The 22,870-nt window shown below is 39.0% G+C and overlaps 1 protein-coding gene across 1 annotated transcript in view; it reads right to left on the bottom strand.

The window, feature by feature from the left end:
• Positions 1-1,649: 1,649 nt before the first annotated feature.
• ZBTB10 (zinc finger and BTB domain containing 10) overlaps positions 1,650-22,870 on the bottom strand; it is a 29,222-nt gene continuing 8,001 nt past the window's right edge. Inside the window, exons 2-5 of the mRNA XM_054193218.1 lie at positions 21,668-22,565; positions 7,715-7,888; positions 5,475-5,650; positions 1,650-2,317 (exon numbers count right to left, since the gene is read on the bottom strand). Coding sequence (XP_054049193.1) covers positions 2,012-2,317; positions 5,475-5,650; positions 7,715-7,888; positions 21,668-22,565 — 1,554 coding nt within the window. The 3' untranslated portion in view covers positions 1,650-2,011. The remainder of the gene's footprint in view (positions 2,318-5,474; positions 5,651-7,714; positions 7,889-21,667; positions 22,566-22,870) is intronic.

A 22,870-nucleotide genomic window follows, 5' to 3' on the forward strand; every position in this document is an offset into this window, starting at 1 on the left:
TCATATCATCTTTGCCCAACTAATTTCTACTTTGGACCCCACCAGAATTACACATTACTCATTTCAGCCTAGAACAATGAGAATAAGATGTATTCTTCAGTGTAAAAAAAGGCATCCCACCCTCCCCACCCTCCCCCAAAAAACTAATCATCTGTTAGGTTTACAATGATGTGGAAACTACCAATGAAACAAGTGGGTGATAAAAAAAAAGCATTTTAATTCCCATATAACTGTAGTTCAAACTTATCTCAGCTTCAATCAGCAAAAACAATGTCTTAACATTATGTTACTGTTCTACTGATGTAAAGGACAACAGTAAAGCTTGTCTCTTTAAATACATACCAACTTTGATCAGATGGAGCACCATTAAGATTCTGTCCGTCAAAGCATAGTTCAAAGTTATCCACACAACTAGCATAATTTAGTTACCTGATATAAAATAGGAAAAAAATATACTCATTTTAAAATTAAAGAAAGCTGAAAAATATGGTGACCCTCAATTGGTTTTTATACAGTACTGTCACACTGGCCTAGCTACGTGTCATGATAAATGCTCTGCATATTTACTCATTGTGACGTAATAGTACATCAGGTGAATTGTTCCAATGATTGCCTGAATTCATTTGCCTTAGGCTGGACAATACAGAGGAGTTTAAGATGAAGGTGTAATACCCTCCCCTCCCTATGAAAGAGGCCTGAAATCATTGGTACAATGTTACAAGCTTAGGGAAAAAAAAAATCCACATGGCTACGAAAATTCAAGTTTCAATGCCTCCTAGAAAATTTGCAATAAAGAGCGTAGGGAGCATATCATCCTGAAAAGTAGACAACTCAAAGAGCATTATTTTGCTTTGGACTGTTTCTCTTTAAAAAAAAAAATTCCAGCAAATTAAGTCAACAAGTTAAATGTAGTTTGTTTATATTAAAAACTAGCAACAACCCATTAAGTACAAAAGAATAAAAAATAGTTTGTGTTCATTTTAATGACAAACAATGGGCACAATAGCCTAGTGTCCAACTCACATCACATAAACTAGCCAAAAACTGGACAAGTAAGAAATTTATCAACCAAAAATTCATTTAATATGACACTTTCTCCATTCCTTGTGGTTTTATTCTGTGGGACTGAGGTATACACCAGGGAAGTCAAAAAGTTTGAGAGGAGGGGGGCCTTAGAGGAGGAAGGAAACATTATTACATCAGACACCTTTTAGCATGACTATCTCTTTTGACTAAGCGGCAGAAGAGTTACCCATGCTTTGATCAGTCTATTATTTTCATGATTGGTCATTTCTTCTGCAAGATCATTATGGAACTGACGAATCAGTAACAACCTTCTTGAAAATTCAAAACTGTTGAGGAAACAGACACTAAATTAATGCCATTATTAACTTCTCCAGTGCTTATCACCTATACCACCTGCCAGCATAGAGCCAAAAGTTTTAAAACCAAATTTCAATATGGTGTTGGCATTATCTGTGATGCATATTTAAATGATTGGCTTTCACCTATCAGAGTACGGGAGAGGTAAGGTTTGTATGGCAAAGACATGCTTGTAGAAACAAGAGCCACTAGCCCAAGTTAGCTTAATTGACAAAGTACGAGTGGATTTGGGAAAGCTGTCTTTGTATTTCCATACCAAGTTGCAATTTTCTTCATTCATGTTAACAGATACATGAATGTGTAACATAAGTACAGTTACTACTATGTCTGAATAGGACCCAAGTAGCTATATCCTATAAATAATAAAAAATACATTTTTCTTTGATAACTGACTGTAGATGTGAGGACTCTGTATAATTCAACCAAATGGTTGTATGCTGTACAGTCCTGTGCAAATATCATAAAAAAATTAATAATCCTTTTTTGCTATAAGGCTTTGACCCTACATTTTTCACAGCAACATAACTACCATCCAGCCTGTACCATATTTCGCAAGCCTTCAGTCCAAAAATTCAAATAGTCAATCCATATAGTGTCCATTCACGGCACCCTGAAGTCATATGCTCTGTCAGTCATCTAAAGGCATACAAACTTCCCCAGATTCATCCCATCGAGACTGGTCGTTCTGTTCTTCTACATCGTCACCAAGCTCCTCATCACCTTCTCCCACTTCATTTTCCTCGTATTCTTCATCCCTAGGGAAATCTGTGTCCTGCACCTGGTCTCCTCCCTCTTGCCCTCCAGGTTGAGATTTATCTGCACAGTCTACACAAACTCCGTAACGTCGTGATCCGTGTCTTATTCCAACGCTGGCTGCTAGCATGAAAATCTTCTTACACACCATACATTTATACTTTTTATCCTTTTTATGCACCTATGGAAGACAAATATTAACAGCTGAAAATATGCACATCAGGTTGTGTTTGCATATAGTACTAGAAAACTAATAGTAACAACAGCAAATAAAAAAAATAATCATTTTTTGAACTCTTCTGAAAAATACCTCAATACTGGAGAGAGAGAAGTACTACCAGAGATCCGTTTTGAATACATGAGCTATTGCCCACAACCAAAGTACCTGCTTACTGTTCAGCAGGTAGCTGAATAGCTGCCTTTTCCGTAAGCAGGTGAGTGTTCATGTTCTGTACAGTGAGTAGACATAAAAAGACTACAAAAGGCAATGAGAACAGTATAAGCACTGATGCTGCATACAGGATCATATCTCATTTAGAAAACTGCCTTTAGAATTTGAAGTCCTAGACACATTGAGAACAAGCAGGAGTTATAAAATTCTGCGTGAATTCAAAGAGCACCTCCCTCCTGACACAACCAAACCCAACGATATCTTTCCAGGTCCCGTTGGTGAACTTTTTGTCCTGTAAGTAAAGTGAGCTTGTGTATAAAATTAGAAGGCTGCTGTTGACTAACTTGACTAAACACAATTTTAATTTTGTTTTTGGGAGTATGGTAGTTGTACAAGTAACTGAATTCAGCAACCTTGGAAAAAGTTACATCGAAGACTTCTTTCTTCTATCTGGTGTTCCCACACAAGATTACAACTACATGCTTAAATATCTCATTTGAGGTCACATTGAAAAATTTGCTATTTTAGATAAAACAGAAATTGCCACCCAGACAAGGAAGAAAAACACAAGGTCAAGATACAAATAGTTACTGCAGTCCCACTGTATAATCTGTACAGCTGATACTACATGTTTTTTCCTCAGCTTCTAGACTTGTTATGACAATGTTTCACACAAAGCAGAATGTGAGGTGTTTGTAGAACTGAGGTTGGGGGCGGGGGGGGGGGGGGGGAGAGAGAAAAGAAAAAAAAAAAAAAGAAAAAGGTATATAGCTATTTTCACTCTGTCTGACATCATCTCCTGTCCTGGAGGGGGTGGGGAAAAGTCTTCAGCTACAAGACCTGGTCAGATACTGCAGGACAGAAACCTGAATTCCCACTCTGCTCTTCCTGGTAGACCAACTGCCACCCACTGTTGCTATCTTCTCTGGTGAGCCACAAAGGAAGAAGCAGAGTAGCTGCCGGGATGTGTTATACTTTATCACCACCAATAAAGTGACAGGCTGAGAGAGTTGGGGCTGTTCAGCCTGGAGAAGAGAAGACTCTGGGGAGACCTTATAGCAGCCTTCCAGTAGTACCTAAAGGGGGCCTATGGCAAAGATGGGGAGGGACTCTTTATCAGGGAGTGTAATGATAGGACAAGGGGTAACAGTTTCAAACTGAAAGAGGGTAGATTTAGATTGGGTATTAGGAAGAAATTCTTTACTGTGAGGGTGGTGAGGCACTGGAACAGGTTGCCCAGGGAGGTTACGGATGCCCCATCCCTGGAAGTGTTCAAGGCCAAGCTGGATGGGGCTTTGAGCAGCCTGGTCTAGTGGGAGGTGTCCCTGCCCAAGGCAGGGGGGTTGGAACTAGGTGATCTTTAAGGTCCCTTCCAACCCGAACCATTCTATGATTCTCTAATGACCTAAACCTCCTCCGACCAGCCACAGAGCTGCCTCGTGCCATCACCTCCTCCCATCACTGCAGCCACCTATGCACATCACAGAACAAAATGTCCTTCAGACTTGGTAACGTCATAGGTACTCCTGTCCCTTCTGGCATCTAACCCTCCACCAGGTGGTACGGGAGGAGGTGTAAGGCAGGGTGGAAAGATGTGTATCTATGATGAGAGAAGACCAGTGGAACATAAGAAACATGCTGGTTCCAAAATTTACGTAGGAGCTATTAACACATGCCTTTCCTACCTGTAAGGCATTTTAAAGGATACTTAAAATTACTACAGTGGTCTTATAAATATCTTTTATAATTATATCCTGATATGACTCGGGTTATTATTTACTTTTAATAATATTGCTGGCTAACAGAAAGTACACTTCATGATAGCACAAGCTAATAAGGAAAGTTCCGAAGACTTACACCAAAAGCTCTTTTCTGCATCTGCATTAAAACCTGGATGCTAACAACCACTTTTTCTACTCACGGAGGAACAAAAAGCCAACTGTGAGGAGGCTATGGAAACTTATGGAACACCTTCATGAGGGAGCAAGGTGGTCCATTGATTCTCAAAGGACTGAGGAAAGCTACCAAGATGAGTGCAATTTACCCCATTCCAGGTACTAACCTATTCTGATATCTGCAAAACATGTTGCAAAACGGTGTTTTTTTTAAAATCACAGCTTGAAGAAATGTTATTACCTTCTCACCACCAATGTGATCTTGCTTTTATTACTCCCCTAAAACACACCTTAGATTGTATACAGTAAATATTACAGTGTAGTCTTAATTTCCTTACAGACTAGATATAAAGTGCCTACAAAACACTCAACACAGATAATACTTTCTCTGGATCCTGAGATAAACAGTACTCAGGTCAAATCCCGAGTTATGCAACACGCACAGGACTGGGTAAGCTCAACTGCTTATTATGGCATTGGCAGAATGGAAGTCAGAAGGACGTTTACTTTCTGCATATGAGATATTTTTCATTCTTTCCTAGATCTCAAAGCAGACACTATACTATAGTTTTGTCCTGTTGTGAAATAAGTGTTTCAGAACTAGTCCAAGATATTGTGCAATTGCTGATTAACAGGGTGTCTTCACAGAAAATGGTGATGCAGCATTATAGACAAGAAGACATGCTATTCTATTGCAGGAACACTACGCCAAAATTCCCTTTCATTATCTACAGAATACTGGCATATACTGCATCTCTTTATTATGTCACTTTCAAAATCACCTTGAAATTATCTCTATTAAGAATTCCAGCAACTGTCTTAATTGACACTACATTTTCCATTAAGAATATAAGAGATATAGTTATAATAAAGAGATATTTATCTTCATCCATTTTAGACTAAGATAAAACAACTTACATTACAGCAAATTAGAGAACAGTGTTTCTCCCAACTACCAAAACATCTGAAAAAACCATAAAACCCACTCGGATGTGCGTAGGTACACACACACACGTGCGCGCGCACACACACACACGCTTGAGGTTACCTACCAAGGAATGTCTCTTTACATGCTCTCTTCGAGTAAACAGCTTCCCACAGATGTCACAACTGAAAGATCTCACGCCTGTGTGAATGAGCAAGTGTCTCTTTAGTGTTCTTCTGTATTTGGCTACATAATTACAGTGTGGACACTTCAACTTGTTCATGATTAATGCAGAGGAATCGCCTACAAGAAAATAAGCCATCAGGAGAAAAGATGATGAAACACAAAAAACTATTTCAATATGTTCTGCCTGGTGCACAAAAATAAATAAGGTGCCAACACAATAAAGCACCCACATGATTTTTCATCAGCCAAATCAGGACAATGCCTGCCTGCAGAAACCACAAATACTGGTAGGTTCTGCATGTATAATCTTGCTAGAAAAATACCTACTTGTAACCAAGGAACTTTTACCACAAAAGTACAGATCGATTCTTTGAAAAGGAGTCTTATTTCATGAATAAGTTAGCTACAAGTTAGCAGCATTCTATTTTCTAGAGGTTACCTATACCAGAAAACACTTCCCTCAGCATTAGAAACCCTCTAGCTCTGCGGCATTTAGACAGTTACAATCTTCTCTCCCAGTACTCTATTTAGAATTATGTGCAGGAACTGCCTGCCAAGATCTGACTCTACAAATAAATAGAAAAAGAAAGTATAACTAAGCAAGAACGAATATTGACAAAAGGAGTAAGACGGTAAGAGTTAGGATAATTCTGAAACAGCTAAAAAGGGAAGTTATTGGTTCATATCTTAGCTATTCTCTACCCAAAGTCTATTTTGGTCTAACAGTATAAAAAAAAATAAAGAGAACAGAAAAAACTTCTGGAAGTAGCAATATCCCACTTCTTCCTTATGGTGGAAGAGAGCTATTTACATACCCTTGGACCAAGGATAACATAGTGCGCAAAACAGGTTTACTACAGCTGCCTATTACTGTGTGAAATAGAAAAGCACAGGATGCTGCGACAGCTCTGATGAAGGCCGCACAGGAATACAAGGGTTATTTTGAGAATAGGGTACTGGCTCAACTTACTACAGGTGAGATGGTTACAATCATGTTCATAAACTATCTAGAAGCATCCAAAAAGTGCCAACTAAGGCTACATGATTATATGCGCTCATACGGGCAGGATGAAAGCAAAAATAATTGTGTGTTATGTGCATGGGCCTGCATGCCGGTATCTAAGATGCCTCCTCCTAACCTCAAAATCCATCGTAACATGGAAGTTAAATTTTGCTAATATTCAAAAGTTTGCCGCAGTATATCAGAGCACTCATGCAAGCTGCATGGCAACATGTCATGTAGTGGCTTACATGAAGAAAAATAAGTTCAAAAAAGGTTTTAAATTGCAGTCTTATACACATCAACAGGGGTATGACAGACAGGCAGTCATTTGGGCTGTAAGATATATGGGAATTCAATGGTTTAAGAACAGGCAGACCTCCTGAGATCAGAGGTTCTAATCCCTTGCCTGCTAGTGAATTTCACCTTCTGATGACCCAATTTCTTCCACTGTAAAAACCAAAATATTTAAAGCAAACCATAAACCACATCCCAGTAATAGCTCAAAGTTACAGAGAAGAGGTAAGCATTACTGTTACCCAGTCCTTTAGATCCTCTTTTTACTGAAGACTTTATGTATTTTAAGGATCTAGCAATAATTATTTTAGATGTGGTGGTTTGTTTGGTATGTTTTCAGACAGAAAAATAATTACAGATAATTGCTTGCTTGAAATATTAAGAAAGGCATGTAAGCTGTGGAAGGGTAGGTTATAAAACACAGTTTTGATTGAAGAGTGCTTTTAGTTATGGCTGCATTAAATTCGAAACCTTTTTTGCAATGAAGCTTTTATTTTTAATAGCAAGAAATATGCTTTCAGATCTACTTTTAGTGTTATATTTAACTTTGTGTCCTCATCATCCAAGTGTTCAATTTCAAAGCCAATTTATCTGTAGTTAGCTTACTAAGCTCCCCCCGACCCATTAGATCATTAAAGACCTCAGGTATCTTCATATTCAGGCACAACACAAGAGCTGATATAAATCACTTTGTTTTTACTTTTCCATACGTTTCAATTATTTTTTCTCCCTCCAAGGAAGTATTCCTATTTACATTAACCAGAAAGGCAAATGATATAGAGAAGAAGATTATGTAAACACTAAATCCATCAGCAGTGACACAGAAGATAAGGAACCTCTATCACAGGTAAAAAAACAACCTCCTCTCCATTAAATATACTTGCCATTTTCCCAAGCTTCTTTTGGCCATGATTCCGGCAGCAGTCCGTACTTGAAGTCACTCGAAGTACCCGGCAGCAGTCCATACTTGAAGTCACTGGAAGTACCCGGCAGCAGTCCGTACTTGAAGTCACTGGAAGTACCCGGCAGCAGTCCGTACTTGAAGTCACTCGAAGTACCTATTACAGACACAGTCTTACTTTAGCTTCCCAGCTTCTAATCAGCCATGTGGTTTAGCAAAATATATATTCTTTTTGAACTGCGACAAAAAAGTTTCAAACCTTAAAATAGTAATTACAATCTTTTTTCATATAATCTTCAATACTGAAATGAAGAAACTGCATTCCCAATTTCAATGAAGTTAGATCTTTGAGCTACACCCCACAGCACCATTTCTTCTCCCCATCCTGAGAAAATTCAAAGCCTTTTTCATACTATGGGAACTTTTATGGTAAGGACATTTATTCCCTCACTATCATCATGACAGGGCTAAGAAGTTTTCCACTGAATTCTCTTTACAACTGCTTTGTGCAGTTACTTCATCTGGTCTACCACAGACAGTCTAGTTGGTACAAAAGTAAACATTTTCTACTGGAGGCGAGGTTTTCTTTATTGCCTTAAAATATCTCAGTGGTATATAAAGTGCTTTAAATACCTTTATTTATATAAAGTACCCTACAGCTATGTCTAAATTCTTTTTTGAATAATCATCTCCATTACTCTATAACCACATCAATTCAAGAGACCATAATTACTTGGAATATACCTGCTTAAAAGACTAGTTTGCATATTTACATTTGGTCTTTAGACAAGCTTTCTACACAGTTTGCGTTGTCTTTTAGCTTTTTTTCCCCCCCCTCTTTAAAAGAGCAAAATCATTCCCAAGTGAACAGTGCCTTAAAAAGAAGATCCTTGTTTGCTTAATTCTGTACTTTTGTAACAAGTAAGAGCTGCGTGAGTGAATATGGAATCACTAGTACACAGCACAGAGAAGAGAACTATAAATAGTACACAAAAAAGCTGCACTAGGCATTTGACAAAACCGTATTTATGGGGCAAAGACTTTTCTGGCAAAAGTGCAAATCAATCTTCCACCCCAATCCCCAAGACAGGAGTTTGCTGGAAAACATGAACTCATAAATCCATTACTTTCCTCACAGGCACACAGTTGTTAAGTAAACAAACCACAGTGGAAACTGGCAGATTTCCTTTTATTTGTCTGGATGGTGCTCAGGTCCTCACACTGGATTCCCAATGTCACTGTGGAGAAAAGTCTTGAGAAGGGCTTCATAGCAAATAGATAGATTTTTACTTTCAATCCTGAGACTGTATATTTTAACAGTCCAAAGACTTTTTCCTGTGTCCCTATACTGCTCGTTCTAAGGATTTTTCCAGGAAGGGAAATACTTTAGTGTAAACTAGAATTTCATGCAGCGAGTGGTAAGCTGCATGCTGAAACACTCTTAACTTTCAGCTTTACTGTAGAAAAAGTAAAGACAAATCCTCACAGCGTTAGACATATACAGCAATTTCATTCACTGCTCAGGCAGTGTTACAGTTGGCAGCAGTGGTTTCATCTGCAACATAAAACAACAGTTCAAAAGGAAATCAATTAACAAATGAATAGGAAGCTTATAATTCTATCCTATCTGTTAGACAGTGGCAAGTGATAAGCAAAGCTGGGTCGCAACTGCCAAACTAGGTATCCCATCAGAGCTTTTAAAAAGCAGAGCTTGGGTGGATGAAGGAAGAGAAATCCCAGTATTTTAGCTCATCCACCTAGCTATTTTGGTATAGAAAGAAAGAAGGGGAAGGGAATAACTCTCTCTCTCCTTTAAGGAACAAAGTAGTGAGGAGAATATTTTTTATTTTTTTCTTTAATTACTGACTCTAATAGCTGTTATGTCCAAAAGAGGCAAGAACTCCTTACACTAATTTGGAATTATGGACTCCAGCAACGGCATCTCACAACTGCTCAAGGAATAGAACACAGATACCCTATGGGCATGCCAACTACACATTCCTTTGAGGTGAGCAGTAAAACTTCCTTCTGTAATACACAAGAAAGGATTACCAAGGAAGCAGTGTTGTACAGTTCTGGGCAAGAGCAAAAGAGATTTGACCTCAAGGCTAAAAGACTCCAAACTAAAGCAGGCTTTAGGCTCTAACAGAGAAAAAAAAAAAATAATCAACTTTTAGAATCCACTTAAAATATCAGACATTTACTTTACAGGTTTTCTCCCTCTAATGGAACTGTCCTGTCTCTAGTCAACTAGTGGAAGATCAGTGATCGAAGTATTTTAAACACATTTCCCCCCCGCTTATGTGACGAGTATCTGTAAAATCAACAGACCCAGCCTTTACTGTGCACAGATGTGACGTATACGCTGCGTATAGACAATATTGCGTAGCTTCCTTCAAAATAAGCATACATCAAAGACAGACCGTAAGTAAGAATTATACCAAGCTGAGCAGATTTATAACACTGTCACTTTGAGAATTCTTCTGGATCTAAGAGAACACAAACTGGATTTCATTAGGAACATTTCTGCTCACAGCTGGTCTTGAAGTTTGAGGGAAGTTAGCACCTCAAAGCCCTGCACAGGTCTAGATCTTAGAAATTCTAAGCCTCGGCATAGAGCCAAATAGACATGAATGTTACAGTCTAGTGTAGATAATAGCTACTAAATCTTTCTACTTCCAATTTAAAGAGGGGACCTGCTATAACATGAAAGAACACCAGCACAGATACCACAAGAGATAAGAGGTTGCTACAGACACTTCAGTCTCTGCACAGTACAAGACTAAGTAGATCATAATTAAACCTAATGCTTATTCTTAGAATAATTCGTTGACCTAGAAAACCTGCTTTCTAGATTAAGCACACATATAATGTGTTCAAAACAAAACAACAAAAAAGTCATTTTTAACATCTATACTGGAAAGACATGAATTATACATGTACTGGGAACTGGAAGTGCAATACCTAGCCTCCACTAGTTTCCCCAGGTGGGCATATAGCCTAGTCAGATAAGCTTCTGACTGTAGCCGAGCCAAGCATAAGATGTTATGGACCCCTGTGGCTTGTAACATCTTCTCCCACTCTTCCCTCCACCCAGGCTACTGCCCCCTGAAACCTGCTTGCAAAACTGCAGATACAGTCATAATCTAACCTGTTCCTGACACCTTAAACCCAGATGATTTTGACAGGAGACTTAAAGCAGCTACAGGTGCAGTCGTACTGGTAGGCTGGCAGTGGGGTGCAAAGGGGAAAATACAGCAGTGAGAAAGGTCTTTAAAAAAAAAAAAAAAAAAAGAGAGAAAAAAATAGGGTAACTAGAAGCAATAATGTTCTGTATCTCCAGACCAGGTCATCTGACCACAACTTTCTTCTGATCTAAGGATACCTTTTTACAGTTTAGTTGATTCCTAAGAGAGGTGTAAGTTAATAATTCAAATGTCAATCAGACTCCAACATCTGCTCATTCTTCTACCCTGCATAGGAAAGAGGTTTCTATCAGTAACCTGATCTTAAAAAAAAAAAAAACTAAACACAAATGAACGCAAAATAATAAAAATAGAACAGAAGACAAATAAGCTGATTAACTATCATCACTAAAATTATCAAGATGTCAAAACAAGAAGACAGTCCGAAGTACAATGAAGTGGTTGTGGAGGCTTTGCATAATTAACGAAGACTTTATGGAAGGATTTTATGTTCTACTGTGTGTGTTCTCAGGAAAAAGGATAACCAGAAGTCAGACACACTGATTTTCAGTTTTGAAGGCAAGAGGTAGGGGAGTATCACCAGAAAAAGAGAACACATCTGAGTGGAAACATCCTCATTTGACAAGTTTTGCTCTTTTTCTGTAACTAGAAATATACTGATTATTTGTTGAGAAAAGGAGATGTTACTGAGTAGGGGATGATCAAGGAGATTAATGAGAAGATCAACAACAGAAGCCATTGCACAGATCATTATAGAAAAGGATACAGACGTAGGGTGCACTGAAGGAGAAGACACAAAACTTCGCATTAGATACAGCTGTCTGTAATGAACTGAACTTCTGTTTTCTTTATACATATTACCACTAAAAACAGTGCCAGAAGAAGAGAAAAAGGAATACTGCTATTTTTTCCCACCAGGTTCTCTGACACTGACTGCTCATTTAGATCAATTAAAAAAGACAGAAAGTAGACAGGATAAGCGATTAGGCCATAGCTTTCAAGGATTGTAAAGAAAGCAGTGGTAATCTACTGATACAATCTGGATTGCTAATAGAGAGCTGGATTTGTTGCTTATGTTAGGTAACATGACAGAAAAAACAGCACTGCCAAGACTGACATACTGGGCAAGAAAATATATTGTACTCCATTTGTTCCCAGAGTATTACTCACATCTTTAACCTTGCTTCTGAAAAGAGGTCAACTGCCTCTTGCAACAGAAGGCTCAGACAAACTTAAGACGTCTTGCCAATGCAATTTTACTCATACTCTATGTACTGCTCCAAATTGCTTTTCATTTTTACTATTTCTCATTCATGAAAAACAAAAAAGGTTTATTGCCTTTACTATGGAGGCAGATCTATCACCAACTAAGCCTGCCAGAGGACCATCAATCGATGCCAAATGTATCAGCCACTTGCTTTTTCAACTTGCTTACCATAGATTCCCTGAAAAACTCCTCCCCGAGAAAGGGGTGCCATTCACATTAGAAAGCTATTTTGCTCATTCCCCCACAAAAGTTACATCAGTGAAACACAAGCTAGTACGAGCTTTCCTCATCCGGATCATTTACTTGCAGGGGACTTACTGTTCTCAGGGACTATCACAAAAACTTAGGTCTGAAGGGACCTCTGAAGGTCACCTAGTTCAACCTCCTACTCACAGCAGAGCTAACTTCAAAGTTGGGCCGTATGTTGCTTTGGACCTTGTCAAGTTTTAAACATCTATAAAGATGGGAGATTCCATAAACCCTCTAAGCAATCTGTTCCAGCACAACCGCTCTCATGGTCAACAATTTTCTTCATATACAACTGGAATTTCCTTAGCTGCAACTTGTGACAACTGACTTTTGCCCTTTCACTGCACATCTCTGAAAAGCATCTGGATTCATTTTCTCTATAATACCCTTAAGGTGGTAGAAGACGGCAGGTAGATCCCTCAGCCTTCTCCATACTAAATAAATTCAGTTTCTCAGCCTCTCCTTGAACAACATGTTCTCCATCCCCCTAACCACCTTACTGTCCCCTCTACTGAAGTCCCTCCAGCTTGCCGGTATCCTTCTTGTACTGGGCTGCCCTAACCTGGGTACAGATTTCAAATGTGATCTTGCCAGTACTGAGCACAGGGGTATTTTTATCACTTCCCTCAGCCTGCTGGCTATGTTCTTGCTAATACCACTACTATGAAGCTATTCTTCATTGCTCCTAGGATGCACTGCCGACTTACGTTCAGCTTGCTGTCCACAAGGACCCCCTGGTTCTTTTCTGCAGAGTTACTACCCAGCCACTCGGTGCTCCACTTCTACTGATGCACAGGGTTGTTACTTCCAAATGCAGGACTTGACCTTTGTCTTTGCACGGCATCTTGGGAGTTCCTGTTGGACAATTCCTATGGATTGTTGAGGTCCATCTGAACAACAGCCCAGCCTTGCCCTCTAGCATATCAACCACTCCCATCAGTTTGATGTCACCTGCAAACCTGCTGAGAGCATCTTCTGCCTTTACTATCCTGATCACTGATGAAGATGTTAAACCATATGAGACTAGGTAAGCCGTTTTCAGGAAAACAGCCTCTCTTCACTTCACTGCCAAGAAAATACCTTCATCCATAAACTTCTGGACTATGTTGGGAGCTCAAGGGCCAGACCATGAACACTGCAAACAAGTCAATTTAAGGATGTACCTCAAGAGCTTTCTCAAGTAAAGCATTCAAGAAATAACTCAAAGACTTTCTAATATAAACATTTCACATCCCCTTTTCATCAAGTCTTATATTTAAAGCATTACTGTAAGTAGGACTTTCAAGGAGATATACATGCAAAAGGCTGCATGAAACTCCTAGAGACTGACTGGCATTTAGGATTAAGATCCTTCAATATAGTAAAAAACACCAACAATTCTAGGTACTCTGATAACTGAATTAAATGTCTCGGCATTATGTTCTGCTCCTATTTTCTTGCTAACTCTTTGAAAAAGCGACTGTAGAACAAATCCAAGGAAGTAAGTTTGATTTGTCCTCAAAGCTGCCACTTTCCCCCTAATGAAGGGATAAAAAAAAATCATCCAAGGGAAAAGAAAAAAAAAAGTAAAATTAAGTTTATTCCCATCTTAGCCCTAATACAAGGGTTCTCTATGCAGTAAAGCCATTAGTTTTTTCTGCATCAGCATTAGACAACTGCTATTGCTACCATTTTATCAGCTACACATTGTAGCTTGTAAACATATTTTCTTAAAGGAAGAATTAAATGCCAGCTTGAGGGACAGGAAACAGAAGTATCACTGTGCATCACAATCAAAGACCATTGATGTGGTTGTAGTCGAGACAAACACTGATATGGGTCAAGACATAGTAGTCTATGTGGTTGTAGTCGAGACAAGAACTGATATGGGTCTTCATTTACATTTATTCTTATGTAAAGACATAAGCACAGATAGCATTGCTGTGTAGAGACTGTTTTGGTCCAAGCAACTTCTTATGCTGACACAGCTGAAAGAAGATGCTAAGGAGATCTTCACTTCACGTTAGCTTCTCTAATTGCAGGCAGTCTTAGAAGCAGTAGCATAATTGACCAAAATCCTTGTGCTGAACTGGCATCTCAGTATCATTCATTCCAGACTCACTTTGCCAAAGCCTAGCTTTGTCCAGGAATACTGAGGGATTTTGTCTTTACACTGGGCTTTGAAGAGAAGCACGGTACAAGACAGAGGCACAAATCTGTAAAAATACCAAAACAAAAAAGAAAACCCCCAACCTTCCAACAAAAAAAACCCAATAAACACAAAAAAACCCTTCAAAACCAAACCCCTAGATACTTCCTTGGAAACTCTACATAGTAAGATCTGTGAGTACCTGACAAACTAAACTTGCCAGACTGGTGTCATGCTCTCCTTACAAAGTAACATGCAATATTACACCCTAAAGAAAGGGGATCAACTCAAGTCACAAGCAAGCAAATGTGTAAGAGACTGGAACTTTTACACAGCTCATACTATTCATACACATGACCTGACCATGAAAGACAACTGCTGCTTAACAAAGGGGTTTTTTTCCAGCTTTAAAGATCATGTTTTCAAAAATGTCCCCTCAACACCCTGTGAATACCAGAAGTGACTAAAGTTCTGCAATTGTGGCCGCATCTTTACAGTAAAAATGGCAATTCTGATCTTGCTCTCCATTGTTCCTAGTATGACAGGATGAAGCTTATAATAAAGCTGCACCAATGAAGGCTACTGGTTAAAGTCAAATTGTCTCCTAAAGCTGTACTCCTACAAACGCATGTCTACTGCAAGTACTAGAGGAGCTGGGATTGTTTAGCCTGAACAAAAGGAAGCTGGGGGGAGACCTTATCGGTCTCTACAAGTACTTGAAAGGAAGCTGTAGAGAGGTGGGGGTCAGTCTCTTCTCCCAAGTACAGGCGAGAGGACAAGAGGAAATGGCCTCAAGTTGCGCCAGGGGAGGTTTAGACTGGATATTGGGAAAAAATTTTACACTGAATGGGTTATTAAGCATTGGAACAGGCTGCCCAGGGAAGTGGTGGAATCATCATCCCTGGAGGTATTTAAAAGATGGTAGGCATAGTGCTTAGAGGTACGGTTTAGTAATGGTTTTTGTCAGTTAGGTTGATGGTTGGACTAGATGATCTGAAAGGTCCTTTCCAACCTAGGTGATTCTATGATTCTACTACAATGAGATTTAGTGTAACTGCATAGTATAAGCTTGCTATGCTATTGTATTCCATATTTAGTATAGACTTTCTACACTGTGAACACATTTCTTGTTGAATGTATTTACTGATACCTGCCAGAAACTGCCACAAGAAATGCTGCCTGCCTCTCTCCTCCATCCCAAAAAACAACTCCAAGTCCTGTACACAAGAATTCCAGAAGGTACACAGAGAATAAATAGTTGGGCAATGAGCAAAACAGCTCAGCAAGGACAGAGAACCTGAAGAAGAGAAGCTGAAGGAACTGTCTTTTAGTCAAACTACATGCCACTTAAAACCTATTCTACTCAGCTACCAACACCGAAAATGACCTATTCCTTCCCTCAAATTTAAAATAAAACCAAAACAAACAAAAACCTCCCAAACTACAAAACACACTAAGACTTGTAAGCCCACAGTAACTGAACAACAACTGATCAATTTATACTTCCATAAACTCTTATGTGACAAAGTCACTCTAGCATAAAAGTGATCTCACAGGGAGTTATGGTGGTGCAACTGAACTGAACAGGCCTACCAACACAGAAAACCTACAGGTTAATAAGAAACCTAACATTGTTTTTCTTGCACTGTATTTCCGTGAAGCCATAAAGGATATTTTTAAAAGTCCTTTAGCAGTCTTTTGCTTCATAAATACCATATGGGAATGGACAGGCATGTGAAGACAAGTATATAGGAGATAAGGAAGATGTGGATAAAACCAAAACTTTACTTTCTAGGGTATTACTATCCGGAAAAAAAGCTTTTTAAAGGAAGTTGTATTCTAATCTGCATGATAGTTTAGAAAAGCTCCACACTAGTCTAAAAATCACCTACAATCCAAATGGATCTGAAACATCTGGAGTAAAAACACTTTCACTATTCAGCATGTGATAAAATTAGTTAGATTTGACTTACTGAGCTACATCTTCCCCAACCCAACCACTTGCTTGCTTTTTTTTTTTTTTGGCAAAAAACCCAAAAAACTACCAAAGACAACACCACCACCAGAAAAATAAAAAAAAAAAACACAACCAAAAAAAAAAAAATCACCAAAACGAACACACAACACTAATAGACAGGACATCGCTTAAAGTTGCAAGGTCAGTGGTTGACCATACCATGACAATGTGAGGATCTGCTTGTCTTGGGGATCATCCCTGGGAGATGTAAACTTAATGAATGGGGAGGAGGTTGACCCTCAGATGCTATACTCTCTTCAGAGGACTTCTAAAAACCTATGGGACCTTCAATACCAAGTTACAAAGGGAACGGGGCAAATAAAGAGGTTAAAAGTCCATTAAGATATTTGTATTTATCAGTCAGGGCACCTGCTGGAGATCTGAGGAAGATATGACCAAGAGTCATAGTACCATGGAAAAGCAGGAAAAAAAAAAGCTTAGTTTTCTTTTGCTACTTTTTTTTTTTTAATTTGTAATTCAGACAGTCAAGTGGGGTTTATCCCTATGAGAAACATATACATGTCCAGATAAGTCCCTCAATTTTGATTTCTTCAAATACAAAGTTACCTTTCTTTGTTGTAAAGTACTGATCAAGTTATGATATGCTGCTCCCTCACGTTATGAGGAAAACTGTGACCCGCACTACGTTTTTTGTAAGCAGCTTTAGCTGCTGCTTGTATCCTTCTGAAAAGTAGGTGCTTCTACAGCAAGCTGAATTAAATTCCTTAAGAACACCCTACAAAATCATCCAGGAACCCTCCCCTGTTCTACAAAAGGGCTGTTTTCATCCTGCCCTTGTTATCCTTTCCCTCACCCACACCCCCAACACAATATATGACACAGCATTATCTAGCCTGAAAATTACGGTAACAAATAATCCAGTGGTAACTTCATAAGAAGTTATTGGAATATTACATACAAGTCTCCCTAAGAATGAACATGGTCAGCTCTGGAAAGCATAAGCAATACTTCACAGTTGTGTTCTGAAACCTGAAGATAGGACACTTGTACTCAAAAAACCAGTCCCAAATGAAAAACAATTTCAAGTGACAAAAATTTATAAAAAAAGTACAAACAGACATTAAGAATATGATGAATTGGAATCACTGAGCTTTTATGAACTCAAAACTGTCTAAGAGATGCTGACCAACTGCACTGTTATTTTCGCCATGGTAAATGGTTAATTGTAGGATGCACCCCAGTTGTAAACAGTAAAGACGTTTTTTAGCAGATTATCAACTAGAAGGGAAAACAGTAAGATAGGCGGTAACATTCAGTATGAAGAAACACAGCTATTTTAATTAATATAGCTAAAACTGGAGAAGGCTTGAAAGCTTCAGTAAGAGTAGGTGAATAAAGTAGGTAAAGGGTACACGCAATTTAAAATCCATCTCAACTTCATGGGGCTTTTTGAAGCTCAAAGTGCCTTTTTTTTTTTTTTTCTTCTCAGGGAAGGTGTTAAACATAAACTCACTGGAAAAGCAAGGTGAGAGGAAGGAGGATCTGACATATCCCTATGGATACCTGTAGGAAAACTCATATTTGGCAAGGAACAGTTTAACATGTTTGCTCTACTGGGACAAGGGGTAGCAGATAGATTATCAACAATAAAAGCTTTCTGAACTAATACTTACTTAGCAGTACCCAACTGGAAAGTCCATTTACTATAGAACTCAAGATAGTGGCTTTTGGGGTAAATTTTTGTAGTAAGAGGAGTGTTCTTAAATAGGCATCCCTTCCACCGTATCTATGGTATTTCGTTCCCCCCAGAAAAACACCAGATAATCCAAAACCACAATCAAGGACACAGCAACACACTTCGCATGTTAACTGGACATGTCATTACCAGAGCTGGTGTTGGTTATCCTCACCAACACATGACAAAGCCTAACAGCAGAAGCTCATTCTTTCCCTTTTAGCAACTAAAGGGACAGTGCACTCCTTAGCTTTCATCATAAGATTCTACTATTCTTTCTTTTTCTTCTTACAGCATTGTGTTATATCAATTCCATAAGACATTTTCTCATGCCTTTTTAATTCCCAGTGCCTACTATTTTTTGGTAGATTTTCATCTCCACAAGAAATTTAATCCACAACTAAAAAGTTACCATATAACCTGCGGGTTACTCTACAACTCATTCTTGTCATTCTTCCAATTCTCTACTCCTCCCCCTTCCTCCTCCCTCTTGCACCTTTTCTTGGGCGTAGAGGGAATAATTGAAAGAAGAGTGTTTAAGAGTGGAATCTACCTGCAGAGCAAAGAAAAAGCTAGCCAGCAGTAAAGGAGAAAGAACACCAAATGCTGAAGCACAGACTATGAGTGAAAGTAAGCTATACCAAGCCCTATTTCCAATATCTCTTCTTGTTTCAAACCGTGGGCATGCACATAAGAACTTCATAAAAGTAAAGGTCTTAATGCAAAAATATGGCTTCCAAAATAGTTGTAACACTGACAGAAAATGTAAGTCTTCACCTGGACCACTTACGTTGTGCTCTGAAAGTACCAAGAAGATAATTAGTTGACACTATTTTATAGTTCAATAAAACACTCCCCTCTGCAAACACAGAGCTTTCAACAGTTTTGGACAGACACCACAGCACAAATTCAGCGTGTCCCTAGCCTCTAATACAGCTCTTTTCGTCAAGATGTTGCATGGATATGTTTTGTAATTTAATTCTTCAGCACAATGAGTTACTGGAAACCTTGGTGCTTCTGTCCAAAAAAACTGAACAAGGACTAAACTTGTTTAATCATTACTGCACTGCCCATATTCTCCATTATTTCTTTAAGAAAACTCCACAGCACATAGTCAAATTCTGCAGAATGCAAACAAGCATTTATTTCAGTCGCTAGGGTCATCATTGAGTAGACATATTCTCTGTGGTGTTTCCTATGGTAAAAAAGGTTAAATATCTACCCCATATAAATCAGAAATAGAAATTGCATGTTAAATTCTGTCAGAAATTTATGTTTGTGCAATTAATATATATACACATGTCCTCAGTTCCTGCTCCAGATTCTCTGCTGCTCTTTTTCATGCAGCTGCAACTAAATACTTATTAACAAGTAGCGTAGCCCAGCACAGGCAGATTTGTTGTGTGGGTGGCTGAGGACTCAACATTCCCACTACACGCATCTAAAGGTGCTTTGCTAGATCTAACCTGGTGCTGTAGACCCACAGCCTGTTAGCAGCTGGCACAATAGGCCCGTTTCTGAAACACAGCTTCTATTTTCATTTCAGCCAGAAGAAACCCTGTGCAGTCTAAGAAAGCTTAGACAGTAAGAGAAGACGTGGAAATTCACTTTACAAGCACACACTCCCAAGACGAACTGCAAATCTGAAGTAGATCTACCCACTGAGTTCAGAGATGAAGGCTAGAGATAAGCAAACCCCCTGAAGCATTGACAGAATGACTGTTAGCTCTTCAGCAAAGCTGCTTCCCCAGAGCTGCTCCTGTTGTGCCACAGCACTTGCTATCGATATGGATGCATCTCGTACTGGCTGCCCCTGCTCACGGGCCAACGTACACATTCCATAGCTCCAGCCTGCATCACCCTATACTGTCACGTGTCATTGCGGTACTCATGCATGCACACTGGCGGGGTTCAGCCCAGCGCAGCGTCACCACGTGCCCTCTGCCAGGCTGCTCTCCACCTGTGGCCTCCATGCACCTCAGTGGCTGCCAGCCACATGGACCAGCATCCACAGCACTGCGGGTGGAGGCCTTTCAGGGCCCCAGGAGAAACGGCCTGTCCCTGCCGCTACTGAAAGGATTCCTTTCAGCCTTGTTTTCAAACAGGTCCAGGGGTACAGGAAGAAACTAAGGACATCCTTCTTTCCACCAAAATAAATATAGGTTCCTAGGCCCTCCCAGAAATCAGGTTGTTTTCAAATCTCTGTTTTGTCACTGGAATACAAAAATATTCGGAAGTAGTCTACACTCACGGGTGTGAGTGCTGATTTTTTTTTTTTTTTAAATTAATATTATTATTTTATTTCCCTCTTAATTCTACCCCTTGAACCCGGGAAGCAGAGGATGTCTACGGTGCCTTGATATTTGAAGGGGGCATACATTTTAAAATGCTTTAGAAACAGATGCATTAAAAAACTTTGTTTCAGCTATGTCTCAAATTCACCTTTAATTTTACTTCTAAACCAGGGTAAGTTTTCAAAACTGCTAATTCATGTAGAAGTGATACAGGTAAGTAGCAGTACTTCAACTATTCATACAGTATAATGACAATAACTTAAAAAAATAAAAACCTGAACTTAATTACATTGCTCCAAATCACAGTTACACTGTGAACAGTCTGCTTGTAATTCTTTGTGTGACAGTATTTGTTTAACAAACAGATATTTAATCTTATTCTATCATTTACATTAACCACAGATCCTCAAGGAAAAAAATCCTATGAATTCAGTCACTCTCAGGATTTGTTTAAAGAATAGTTCAACAAAAAGGTGTTCCCTCTACTATGTGTTATTATGGCATCTCTTTCCTATGTGCTTCACAAATCTGCTTTTAGAGTTCCTATTATGCTAGCCAGGATTACTCCATTTTGTAGCTTCCCAGACACCCCTACAATAAACATCAGCAGAAAGTTGACTTCTGTTTCTGGGTGACACTCAGGTGAAGGAGATTACCAGAAAAATCTTCTGCTTGTGTAGGGAAGGAAATGATAAAGGCCCTTTCTCTCTTTGGAACCCGCTAACATTATTAGCCACCAGTTACCAATCCTTGATTTTGTGCCTAATATAGTGGCTACAGATTAAATGTAAATGTCAGATTTTTTTTTCTACCAGCTGGTAAGGATCACCAATGTAATCATCAAATGCAAACAGTATGTTACCTGCTGCCTGTCAGAGCACTGTCATTCCTTTCTCTAGCCAAAGATACACTGCTGCGCCCCAAAGTGGAGAACCAGATTACTGATTTAGTAACCTGACTGGTGTGCTGACTTTACTAAAAGATCCTACCCAGCATACCTGTACAGAAGCTACATTGTCACATACATAATTCAATAATTTATTTTTCAAACAACATGATCGACATTAAGCAATATTTACCTGCTTCTTCTTTAATAAATGACAAATCTTCTTCTGGATATGGGACTGACGGTTGCAACACTGAGCAATCTTCTGAGTTCTCTTCAGTATTAGGTGGTATATTATAAATAAATCTCTTTGCAGTTTGGTTTTTCCTTCTTGCTTTTCCAGGTTCTTGAACTGATTGTCCCTGTGTGCCCATGTCATTCCATACGAAAACTTTTCCCTCACCTTGAGATTCATTTTCAGCCATTTCAGGTGAGCTGTCCTGGACCCAACTGCAGTCATTCATTTGGTAGCTTTCCATTTGGCCCTCATCAATAGAGTAACCATCGTTCTCAGTTTTTATGCTACTTGCCAAGTTGGTAAGGTTTCGCGTTGCCCAGAAGCTGGCAACTTTCTGATCCCTTGGAGACAAACCATCCCTACTAACAGATCTTCTGTTGTAATCCACAACAACGGTCTCTGGAGCTTCTGATTTTATACTTATGTTTAAGGCATCTTTAATGAAGTTGCGGCAGGACTGGACAACCTCCGTCATCTGAAGGTAGCTGGCCACTGACATCACTTCAATGGCATTTTGGCTCGTAAGTACGAGGTTACCAGAATATAAGAAGTCCAAGATGACAGAAAAACCTTGAACAGCAACAACGTCTAAATAGGTAACAGTGGTTTGGTTACGGCTTTCTTTGTTTGTAAAACAATACAGAGTCTTAAAGAAGCGGCTGCCTGCAACCAAGATGTTCTTGTGAGCTCTGAAGACCCTCCCGCTCACCACAATGTTAACATCACAAAGAATGCCTTTCTTCCTCTGCTCATTGAGCTCTTGCAGGAGCTGGTAGCAGTAAGAGTTCTCATTTGGCCTGCTGTTAAAATCACAGTATCCTTCATTATTCAGTTCTGATGGTAACTCTGACTCCTGCAATTAAAAAAAACCCACAACCATAATTAGCTCTTAATGAATGCTCTCCTTAGTCCTCCAACACTACAATAAGGATATAAAAATAAACTTAAGAAGATAATGTCATTCAATTTTTTCTTATTTATGTTCTTCGTCATAGAGGCAGGCAAGAATATATAATTAAAAAAATATTTCTGAAAAATTAAGAATCATGATCTCATCCTGCACCCTCTGCTCCCAAAATTTGAAACAAAACCAGAACTAGCAGAATTGCCTTGAGAGCAAAGGAAGTGAAATTTCAGCCAAAAGTAAGTAAAGATTTA

The sequence above is a fragment of the Rissa tridactyla genome, chromosome 2 (assembly GCF_028500815.1).
Source record: "Rissa tridactyla isolate bRisTri1 chromosome 2, bRisTri1.patW.cur.20221130, whole genome shotgun sequence".
NCBI lineage: Eukaryota > Metazoa > Chordata > Aves > Charadriiformes > Laridae > Rissa > Rissa tridactyla.